The 12083-nt window shown below is 39.8% G+C and overlaps 1 protein-coding gene across 4 annotated transcripts in view; it reads left to right on the top strand.

Annotated features, from left to right (window-relative positions):
- The window catches only part of CCDC112 (coiled-coil domain containing 112), a 127232-nt gene extending 115416 nt beyond the window's left edge, over positions 1-11816 (top strand). For 3 of the 4 annotated variants that reach the window (XM_081827219.1, XM_081827218.1, XM_081827217.1), the window contains 7 exons: positions 382-471; positions 2679-2754; positions 3141-3531; positions 7374-7787; positions 9896-9991; positions 10749-10867; positions 11261-11816. In XM_081827219.1, the coding sequence (XP_081683345.1) occupies positions 382-471; positions 2679-2754; positions 3141-3531; positions 7374-7787; positions 9896-9991; positions 10749-10867; positions 11261-11303 (1229 nt within the window). In that variant the 3' untranslated portion in view covers positions 11304-11816. The remainder of the gene's footprint in view (positions 1-381; positions 472-2678; positions 2755-3140; positions 3532-7373; positions 7788-9895; positions 9992-10748; positions 10868-11260) is intronic. The other variant, XM_081827220.1, reaches the window with a different exon arrangement.
- The last annotated feature ends 267 nt before the right edge of the window (positions 11817-12083 follow it).

The following is a 12083-nucleotide window of genomic DNA, read 5'->3' on the forward strand; positions in this document are numbered from 1 at the left end:
AAGAAGAAAACATGACTACATCTGAGCTCCTGTTCCATGTATTTAGAACATTGTCCAATCATTCAAACTCCAAAGAGTTAAAAAACGGAGAGAGAGAGAGAAAGAATGAACATTTCCTTTTATAGTAAGACTTAACCCATTGTGCTTTTAAATATTGGAGGAAACTGGGAGATGCTTTAGTTAAGCAAGGTTACTTAAAATGTTCAGGCTGTTTTGACACAAATATCTTTTGTGATATTTTTTTGACCATCTTTTGTCCTTTATTTAATTGCTCTTGGCTATCTTTTACTAAGTGATAGTGATCAGTCTTACGTGTAGAACCCTGAGCTGTAACCACCTTTGTCATAGAGTTATTTAAAAGTACATACTTCTTCCTTGTAGGAGCAAAAATCCAGCAACAATTGGCCAAAATACATAACAATGTAAAGAAACTTCAGCACCAGTTAAAAGATGTGAAGCCTACACCTGATTGTGAGTGAATTTAGATTTCTGTTCTGTCTTATGTATTAGTATTTGCTATTGCTCATTAGAAATATTTATATACTCTCCTAATAAGTGCTTTTTTTTCCTTTGGCCTTAATGGAGCCAGGCCATAATGTATTGGTTAGGGATCAGGAAAGATACATTAATAATTAACTGTGACATGTGGAATTTATGTAGTTGCTTTACCTTTAAAATGCTATCACATCCTCACAAATTATGAAGTTGATTGAACAGAAAATAGTGTCATGTACAGGATGGAACCTCAGGTATGGAGGAGTTCAGATTCAGCTAACGAAGAAGAAAAGAGGGAATTTCCTGATTCCCAGCCTTGTGCTTTTCCCACCATTTGCTTTTTGAAATAATTGCCTTTCAAATAATTACATTTCGAATACATAAGGAAAAGGTTAATAGTATTGGGACAAATGCTAGCCATTTGGAAAAAAAGGAAATGGCGTCCTTACCTCCCTGCGCACACCAACATTCATTCCTGAAGGATCAAATCACTTATTAGTTATGTGATTTTAGGCAAATTACTTGGTCTCTCTGAGCTTTTATTTCCTTGACTGTAAAATGGAGATAATCGTAGGACCTCCCTCAGGATTCTTGGGGAGATGAAGTGAGACAATGCATATAAAGCACCTGTCTAATGTTTATAACTTAGGAAGCACTAAAAAATGGTAACTATGACTATCCTAATTATTATTTATTAAATTAATACATGAATTCATAAAAATCCTAGAAAAGAACATGAGTTCATATTTTTATAATTGTATTCTAGTTTACAAGAATGACAATCAGAAGCCATAAAGCCAAGGGCGCCTGGGTGGCTCAGTTGGTTAAGCAACTGCCTTCGGCTCAGGTCATGATCCTGGAGTCCCGGGATCGAGTCCCGCATCGGGCTCCCTGCTCAGCAGGGAGTCTGCTTCTCCCTCTGACCCTCCTCCCTCTCATGCTCTCTGTCTCTCATTCTCTCTCTCGCAAATAAATAAAATCTTAAAAAAAAAAAAAAAAGAAGCCATAAAGCCAAAAATAGACATAATTGACTACTTCACACACATACACACAAACCCAAAAACATAAAGTTGACAAACAAATTAGGAAAATATCAGCAATACATATGTAACTTAAAAAACTAATGACCATAACATATAAAGAGTACCGACAAATTGGAGCAACAAAGGTAAGTTACCTAATGGAAAGATGGGTAAAGATTATCAGGGGCTCGTTGATGGCAAAAGAAATACAAAACACATATGAAAAAATGCTCAGGCTCATTAATGATCACAAAAATGTCAGTGAAATCAGTCATGATCCATTTCGCCTCTCATTTTGGAAATGGTTCAAGGTGCACGGGAAGGGGACGCTCAGGCACCGTAAGTGAGTAGAGCCTCCAAGCACCAGCAGGACAGTGCACCATTGTTGACCATACTGTAAAGCACATACACTTTTTGATTTGGCATTCAAATTTTTCAATTATTGTCTGAAAACACTTGAGCATGCAAAATCACTACACAAAAGTATTTACCACAGCATTGTATCTACTGAAAGGTTCATCACTTGGAGAATTAATGAAATGACTTAGGGTAAATGTAGACAATGAAATATCATGAAGCCATGGGGTGCCTGGGTGGCTCAGTTGTTAAGCATCTGCCTTTGGCTCAGGTCATGATCCCAGGGTCCTGGGATCGAGCCCCGCATTGGGCTCCCTGCTCCGCAGGAAGCCTGCTTCTCCCTCTCCCACTCCCCCTGCTTGTGTTCCCTCTCTCGGTGTGTCTCTCTCTGTCAAATAAATAAACAAAATCTTTAAAAAAAAAAAAAAAAAAAAGAAATACCATGAAGCCATGAAAAAAATGAGGGGGGACATACGTATATTGACATGGAAACTTAACCACATGTATTTAACCACATTTTGTTAAATGAAAACTGCTTCTCACAAGGCAGTATGTATAGTATAAAACATTTCTGTGGGAAAAATAATGCTAGTATGGTTTAATAATACGTGTGCACAGGAATAAATCTATAATCAGAAAAAAACTGCAGTCATAAACATTAGCTTTATAAAAGCACAACTGTCTTATCCTTTAGGTTAAGAAATGTTGATAAATTAAGGCAACATTCCGTTTTCTCCTAACATTTTATTCTTGGTCCTACTAAAATACGACATAACCGTCTTTCCATGTTATTTTTTTTTACAGTTGTTGAAAAGCTCAGAGAAATGATGGAAGAAATTGAAAATGCGATTAACACTTTTAAGGAAGAGCAGAGGTTGATGTATGTTTTAAGTTCATTTTGATATAAAATTATTGACCTTTATTTTTCATTACCTCTCCACTAGGTTGTTGTACACAAGCTATTTTATTGTTCTGTATTTAATATTAGTCTTACACAAGAGCAATATAGTACCTCTCTTCTTTTATTTTAGGTTTCAGATTGCTTTTCACGTTTCAAGTGAATTTTCACTTATATTTGGAGAAGATAGAAAACCCAAATAAGAATTTGAAAGATGTTTTTTTCCCCCTCTTTATAATGTTAATAATTGTAAGTCGAGAAGATGACATGTAAAGAGTCAGGAATAATGAAATTTGAGGGGAAAAAAGGCAAGGTCGATATGGATTTGTTTGTGTCTTATTATTCAAAGTTTACCTTTAAAATTTCAGTTATGAAGAGCTTCTTAAAGAAGAGAAAACCACCAATAATGAGTTGAGTGCCATATCAAGAAAAATCGACACGTGGGCTTTGGGTAACTCAGGAGCAGAGGCGGCTTTCAGAGCCGTGTCAGGCAAGCTTCCTGTAGACAAAGAAATGCTGAGCACTCTTCCAGAAGAAGTGGTAGATTTCGAAAAATTCCTTCAGCAAACAGGAGGGCGACAAGGGGGCTGGGATGACTATGACCACCAGAACTTTGTGAAGGTGAGAAACAAACATAAAGGGAAGCCAACGTTCATGGGAGAAGTTCTAGAAAACCTTCCTGGAAGAACACAGGAGGAAGTTCAGCAGCACGAGAAATGGTATCAAAAATTTCTGGCCCTGGAAGAAAGAAAAAAAGAGGTAATAATCACAACAATAGCTATTACTTGTTGTATGTTTCTGTCTTCCAGGCACAGTGCTAGACTCTTTAACATGGATCATTAACTTTACAACCACTCGTGAAGTGTGTTTATAGTCCCCTACCCCACTGTCCTATAAAAGAGAAACTGAAGCAGTGAGAAGTTAAGTAATCTTACCCAACTAAGGGAGCGCCAGTTGAACTTCCTCAAGACCAAACATTTCTACCCTAAGAAATACAACGGGCCAGAAAACTTCTGATGGTGGGCAAAACCCCCCTGTGTCCGCCTGAAGTGTGGGAAATCCAGAGCTACTTAGGCTTTTGGTAAAAGTCATCTTACCACCAAGGCCTGATTGTTTTCAAGAGAAAATAAAAAGGCGGTAGGGAAAGACTCTTTGATTCTTAAATGTTTCTTGGAGTTTTGGAGCTTAAGCCTCATTGTTTATTTTAAAAGACTCAAGGTGTTGGCTACCCCAGAGGAAAGACTAACTCTTACTGGTAGCAAATACCTAACAGGTTCCATTTTCACAATAATATTACTCTGGCTTTGGTTTAAATCAGGACTTCTCAACCTTGGCACCGTGAACTGTTTGGGCTGGAGACTTCTTTGCTGTCCTGTGCACTGTAGATGGTTAGCAGCATCCCTAACCTCAACCCTCTAAATGCCAGTAATACCCCCTTAGTTGTGATCATCAACGATGTCTCCATGCATTACCCAGTGCCCCCTGGATGGCAAGAATTGCCCCTGGTTGAGTACCATGGGTTTAGATAGTCTGAGTCTGAGTCCCTTTTTTTTTTTAAGATTTTATTTATTTGACAGAGAGAGAGAGAGAGACAGCTAGAGAGGGAACACAAGCGGGGGAGTGGGAGAGGGAGAAGCAGGCTTTCCGCCGAGCAGGGAGCCCGATGTGGGGCTGAATCCCTTTTTTGTAGACTTTCACTATAATAAACATCAGCTAGCTTGGTTTGACAGCAGAAGTATGATTGTTCAACAGATGACGTACCTAAGGAGCATTAAAGAAATGTCGATTCCACATTTAATTTAAAATTTTAGAGAAAATAACTAGGGTTCATTTGTTGTTTTTTTCTTCCCTTCAAAATAAGTTGAATGTAGGAAAATTGACATTTGGGACTTTAAGAAAATTTTTTTAAATAAGTCTTTTTTTGTTGTTCTTTAGAGAGAGAGAGTGTGCAAATGTGCACTCATGGAGGGGGTGGGGAGGGCAGGAGGAGCAGAGGGAAAGGGAGGATCTTAAGCAGGCTCCACATCCAGCACGAAGCCCATCACGGGGCTCAATCTCATGACCCTGAGACCGTGACCTGAGCCAAAATCAAGAATCAGACGCTTAACCGACTGAGCCACCCAAGCACCTCGAAACAAGTCATTTTTAAAAATTCAAAATAATGAGCTGTTAAGAATTATTTGGGCTTTTTTTTCCAGGATACTGAAAACATGGGGTCCCTGGACCAGCAAAGTCAGCATCACCTAGGACTTGTTAGAACTTTCTGGGCCCTAACCCCAGACCTAATCTGAACTCTGGGTGTGGGGAGCAATCTATGTTTTCACAAGGCCACTGGGTTATTCCGTTACAAGCTCAAGTTTGAGAGCCACCTCTCTAGGGAAAAGGAGCAGGCACAGTGCTTCTTGTAATAAAGGTGAACCACCTGGATTCTAGCTCACTCTTCTTCTCAGTCTATTTCCTGTTGTTTGACACCTGATTGAATGTAGGAGTGAGGTAGGTGGGGTGTCAGGTTGTGGGACTGTTTACTGAAGTAGGACATGTTGGAGAAGAGGGAATTTTGGGGGAGAGCCTCAGGAACGTAGTTTTAACTCTACTGAGTTTAAGATGATGAGTAGGAAGGTGCCTGGCTGGCTAGTGAGTGGAATGTGCGACTCCTCATCTCAGGGTTGGGAGTTTGAACCTCACGTTGGGTCTAGAGATTACTTAAAAATAAAATCTTTTAAAAAAAAAAGATGATGAGTAGGTGATTTTCCATTTTTATCTCCCACTCCCCTTAACATGTCCTGTGTTTTGCCCAACTGAAGATAATGATTTTCAGACGTGCTCTGAACTTTCTGGCCCGAGCACCCTTGCTTGTCTTGTTCTGTCTTTCTGGAGCCTCCATTCTTTCTTCCCCGCCTTCAGTGCCAGCCCATCAAAATCTGCCCAGATCAGATGCTACTTCCTGCTTGCCCACTGAGACACAGGAAGTCCCCTCAGAATTCACAGACACCTCGTGTATACCTCTTTTTTTTTTTTTTTGAGATAGAGTGTGAGCAGGGGGCGGAGGGAGGGCAGAGGGAGAGGGAGAGAGCAGTCTCCATACCCAGCACTGAGCCCACTCCAGGCTCAATCCCACTACCCGGAGATCATGACCGGAGCCAAAATCATGAATTGGACACTTAAGCAACTGAGCCACCCAAGTGCCCCTTGTTTATATGTCTTCTTTGACATGCTGGGGCACATACATGTGCTAGTGTTTATGTATGTATCTTATCTCACCTGGAGCTGTGCTACTCAAACTTGGTCCATGGACTAGATGTTAGTTTGTAAGCTGTTGCTGGTTTCCAGTAGGATAAATCGACTGCACCAGAATCAGCTACTCAATAAGCACACTGTTTAGTTAAGTTCACTTTTTTTTTTTTTCCTGTAGAAAACTTTCTCATTGAAGGAAGCAGTACACTGATTTACATTCTGGCGTAAATTGCTGATATTTTTGTGGACCTGCACTTTGAGAGACTCTGTTCTAGATGGCACTTGGTACTGTTTTAATTATCTGTGGCTCCTATCACACCACCTTGCGTATAGTACACGTACCACAGGAATTTGTCTCATGAATGTATGATACACCATGAGAAAAGATGAAGAAACAGTGTCCTGACTGGAGGGGAAAGTCATTCAATAGATGTATCCTTTATGGCTGCTAGCAGGCTGCTAGAATTTTAAATAATATTTATATACCCGTAAATGCAATATAGCAATTTTATTTTTTTTTCACACTTGTGAATCAGTATGTGCCAGGCACTGACTCACTGCATCTTCACAACAACCCTGTTTGAGAGGTACTACCCACTGCCTTTACAGATGAGCAAAATGAGGTCAGAGAAGCTTCGTGACTCATCCAAGAGCACACCTACTAAATGGCAAAGCCAGGATTTGGTCCCAGACGGCTGGCTTCAGACCCATGCTCTCAAGCAGCCCACTTGTAATTCCTCTTCTGATATTTGACAGAGAAAAAGTCACTCAAAGTATTCTAAGCCTAGACAGAGGGTTTGGAAGCAGAGTGAGTTGATCAGAAGAAAGAGATGTTCCCTATGAACGCAAACGAAGCGGGTAAAGGAGAGGAGGCCACTTGATGAGGTGCAGTCTTTGTGAACCTGGGGATTAAGAGAGGAAGAAGGCCAAAAGGATAAACCAATACTCAGTGTTTAAAAGGTACATTATTGGGGCGCCTGGGTGGCTCAGTCGTTAAGCGTCTGCCTTCAGCTCAGGTCATCCCAGGGTCCTGGGATCAAGCCCCACATCGGGCTCCCTGCTCAGCGGGAAGCCTGCTTCTCCCTCTCCCACTCCCCCTGCTTGTGTTCCCTCTCTCGCTGTGTCTCTCTCTGTCAAATAAATAAATAAAATCTTTAAAAAAATAAAAGGTCCATTATTTAAAAAAAAAATGAAGTAGGAAAAAAATTGCATTGGTTTAGGAAAAAAAAAAATGCTTTAAAACCTAAGCAACCAGCATCCTGCAAACAATATTCTTTCTAGAAAGATGGATTTGAGGTTGCCTTTTCGAGCGCTCTTGGTTATTAAAAATGTTTTTCTCTTGCTGTCCTTTTTTTTTTTTTAATCAGTCTATTCAGAACTGGAAAACCAAAAAGCTGCAAAAGAAGGAGGAAATTTTCAAGTTGAAGGAAAAGGCAGAGAACATCTCTCTGCTCCTGCACAATAAAAAAGAAGATAACCAGAAGCGAGAAGAGGAGCAAAGAAAGAAGCAGAAACTGGCCGTGGAAGCGTGGAAGAAGCAGAAGAGTCTCGAAAGGTCAATGAGGCGTGCCTCCCAGGTGAAAGAAGAAGCAGAGAAAGAGAAGCATCAGCAGAAAGAGCGCCGTCGCCAGTTTAAACTAAAAGTGCTCCTGGAGAGTTATGCCCAGCAGAAGAAAGAGCAGGAAGCATTTCTGAGGCATGAAAAGGAGATGAGGGAAAAGGCGGAAAAGGCCGAAAAGAGGAAAACCGCTGCCGAGGAGATCTCCAGGTTTCAGGAACGAGTGAGTCAATAACAGTTCCTGGGTAGCCTTCAGGGCCCCCCGTAGGGGTGTTGCCTCCAGACTGAGGTCGGCGAAAATGGGAGACCGCGCAGAAGTGGGGTGATGGAGGTGGTGGGCTGGGGTCTTCAGGAGGCAGGCAGGCAGTGAGGGAAGCCTTCCAGAGCTGCGGGTGGCAGACCGAAGGGGATGCTGGGGTGGAGGCTTGAAGAAGAGGGGTGGGGGGGGTGGATCCTTCCTGGCAGAGGGAACAGCATGAAGGGCAGCTCGCAGGAGGGTGACGGTGTGGTTTGGGGGGAAACCTGTAAGAACTGCAGGAATGTTAGGGCACCACCCAGGAGCTGGGAAGCAGCAGGGGACGAGGCCGGAAAGGTGGCCATGGGCTGGGCCACGCATGTCCTGTCTTCTCTGCCAGACCGCCGGTCTCTACCCCACAGGTGATTTGCTTACTTGTTCACTGTCCATCTCCCCACCATCGTGAAAGCTCCATGAGAGCAGAGGGTTTGTCCTTTTTGTTCATCCTTGTACCGTAGGGTCTGGTACAGTATAGAAACTCAGTATGGACTTAAGGGAATCAAGGTTACTGCAGAGAGGTAGGGGATAATAGGCGAGTTTAAAAAAACATATAGAAGAAAAATGCTAATAGAAGAAAGAGTTTACAGTTTTACTATTAAAGTGGAATTCAGTCCAAAAAGTATTTAAAAAGATAAGGAAGACTGTTTTTTCTTTTTTTTTTATTCTTATGTTAATACCCATACATTACATCATTAGTTTTAGATGAAGTGTTCCATGATTCATTGTTTGTGCATAACACCCAGTGCTCCATGCAGAATGTGCCCTCCTCAATACCCATCACCAGGCTAACCCAACCTCCCACTCCCCTCCCCTCTAGAACCCTCAGTTTGTTTTTCAGAGTCCATCGTCTCTCATGGTTTGTCTACCCTCCGATTTCCCCTGCTTCATTCTTCCCCTCCTGCTACCTTCTTCTTCTTCTTTTTTTTTCTTAACATATATTGCATTATTTGTTTCAGAGGTAGAGATCTGAGATTCAACAATCTTGCACAATTCACAGTGAGGAAGACTGTTTTTTCAAGATTTATTTATTAGAGAGAGAGGGTTGAGGGCGCGTGCATGTGCGCATGGCGGGGGGGCAGGCAGAGAGAGAGAATTTCCAGCAGACTCCGTGCTGAGCGTGGAGCCCAGTGCAGGGCTCAGTCTCACGGCCCTGAGATCATGACCTGAAACCAGGAGTCGGGCACTTAACCAACTCTACCACCCAGGCACCCCAGGAAGGATACTTTAAAATGAAAAAGCGTTCAAATGAGATAGAACTAGGGGCAGCTGGGTGGCTCAGTCAGTTAAGTGTCTGCCTTTGACTCAGGTAATGATCCTACGGTCCTGGGATCAAGCCTCCAGTCAGGCTCTCTGCTCAGCAGGGAGCCTGCTTCTCCCTCTGCCTGCCACTCCACCTCTTGTGCACTCTCTCTCTCTGTCAAATACATAAATAAAATCTTTTTAAAAAAATGAGATATACCTGTTATGAAATAATTCTTATGAATTGTGATATGCATCAAAAGACATATAAGCAACTGTCATAAAGCAAAAAATAAGGGAAATGCAAAGAAAAATAATAGACAAAAGCACATTAATGGAACTTCCCTTAGCCCATATGTAAAAATCTTCCTAAATAACAAAAGATCCCATGCATTCTTCCCACCGCCCACCAAAAAAGGCAAGCAGGCCTCACAATAAAAGACCTAGAAAAAAAAAATCATGTAAAACAAAAAATATGTGAGAGATCTAAAACCAGACATACCTGTATCAATAAGTGAAAATAGGCTTAGCTCAACTATTAAAAGAAAAGGAGTTTTAGATTGAACTATAAAATAAAACAAGAGATAGCTAAAGAAAGTGATTCAGAAAGGATGTGCATGTGTTACATTTATATTCAGGATAAATACAGCTCTTAGCCTTTGTTGGAAAAGGTTAATATTGAAGTCTTGATATTTAGGGTAATTTAATTTTACTTGCAAGCAACTGACCTTTGAAACAAATTCCACTGAATTTTATTTTCTTAATGTTACTCTTCTTTTGTTGATGTATTTTTTTAGGATTTACATAAACTTGAATTGAAAATTCTAGATCGACAGTTAAAGGAAGATGAAAAGGCAGAAAAACAAAGGAAACTGGCAAAATTAAAAGAAAAGGTGCTGTGTGCTAAGATTTATTTTTATTGTTACTATCCTAACTCCTTGATTTGTAAGGAGACAAGCATAAAATCCATTTTCTTTATATCCAGAGCTCTATTTCTGTATCACTTCCTCTAGATTTCGTACTTAACGGATTTACATATTACAAAGCACAGTTTAGTACAACTTAAGCAACTGTTGTTGGAATTCTGCCATTTCACATTCTAAGCACCTTATTTTCTTTTACCCTGAATTAATTTTCTCTTCCTACTCTTCATTCTGTTTTTCATTTTTTTTCTGTATATGCCTCTGTTTTAGACCTATGGCAGCTAGGAGCATTGCTTAATCTCCCTGGGAGTACACGGACTACAGATGTTGGTGACTCTCATGGGAACGGAAGGAACAAAGGACTTCTGGTGGTTATTTATCCTAAATTTATTGTCTGGCTATCCCACTATCACACTTGGTGAAATTACATTTCCCTCAGAACAGAAACAAAAAATAGAAAAACAGTGGAAGCAGAATAAAGTAATTGAACTAGAAAAAAGAAGCTAAATTAACAGTTTATTAATAGATTGATGGAGTCCAGATTTTAGGTTAGCTCTCGGAGCACAACCAGAAGTTTGCTGAAAAGGTTAACAGTTTTTTTTCTGTTTAGTGAATGTCAAGGATGTTTCTTATAACTGCTTGCTGTTGTTACTAAAGATCTCACTCACTAGTCCAAACTTAATAGTTCATATAAAGTAACTGGCACTCATTTTCATTCTGATTACAGGTTGAAAACAATGTTAGTAGAGATCCCTCTAGGCTTTACAGACCTACCAAAGGTTGGGAGGAACGGACCAAGAAGACGGGACCCACAGGCTCTGGGCCACTTCTGCATATCCCACACAGGTAAAAAGGAGTTAGAGTGGGTGTCCACTTTATAACAACTTAATAACTACATATTTATATTTTATACAATTTCTATATGCATGCTAGATTTTACAGTAAAAAGCTGGTAAAAGTTGCTAAATAGTGTTCAATTATATAGATGTTCTATCATTCCTATACATTGAAAACTTGAGCTATTTACACTTCGTACCTAATGACATAGAGTGGCATTTTACATGGTGGTTAGATTCTGACATGCATATGTCAACAATCTTGTATGGTCAAAGTCACCCATGAAAAGCCTTTTACTTATATAGGAGGCATATTATCTCTCAGTGAGTCCACCGTAGAATTTAATTAGGATTTTTTAAAAATTCCCTTTGTATTTATAATTGCCCTTCTTCTTCTCCCTAGGGCTATTCCAACCTGGAGACAAGGACTTGACAAAAGAATATGAGATAATGAAGTTGGTATTCAGTTGATGAGAATGTCAGCATTTTCATACCAGGAGAGAGTCAATAACTATGTTCTTTAAATAGTACTAGCCCCAGTCAGATTGAGAACTGTGTTATATGTGAATCGACAGGTACTGAGTTTCATGCGGCATTGTTGTAGCTCGTGTTTATACTCAGAGGGTATTTAATGTGTATGTTGGCCTATTATTGATGTAAATGTTTTTTGAATAAGTGTATGTTACAAACATGATTTCATTTAAATACTCAGAACATTTCAAAGATATTTTGTTTTTGTCATGGCATAGCAAAATAAATTGGGACAATCATAGACTAACTTTTTTTTTAAACAAAAATTTTTTAACATTTATAACTTGGAGGTGAATTAGCTCAAGTAACAAAAATGTAAAGGTTTTCCTTTTTTGGGGGAAGTAAGTTAGTACTTTTCTAAGTTTAACAAATTGGTAGTTTGTCAGTTGTTACATTTTTGTGTAATAAATATTTTGTATTTGTTGGAAGCATGCTTTGTTTTATATAGAGAATATTTATTTTAAAAATATGCCTCACCTCATATATATCCTATTATTTGTATTACCGATATCTTTTTGGTTTCCTTTAGCTATTCCCAATTTCCCTTTAGCCTTTCTGGATGTCACACATTTATAAAGCCTTTGTGTCTATCACATCTTCCTAGCTGGTGCAGTTTTCTTTACTGCTTCTGTTTGACTCAAAATATTTGGTCAAAAGAGTTAACTTTAAAATTTCCAAACTTTTGTACGTGAAAA

This window comes from Leptonychotes weddellii, chromosome 7, assembly GCF_054177405.1.
Source record: "Leptonychotes weddellii isolate Sample4059 chromosome 7, ASM5417740v2, whole genome shotgun sequence".
Lineage (NCBI taxonomy): Eukaryota > Metazoa > Chordata > Mammalia > Carnivora > Phocidae > Leptonychotes > Leptonychotes weddellii.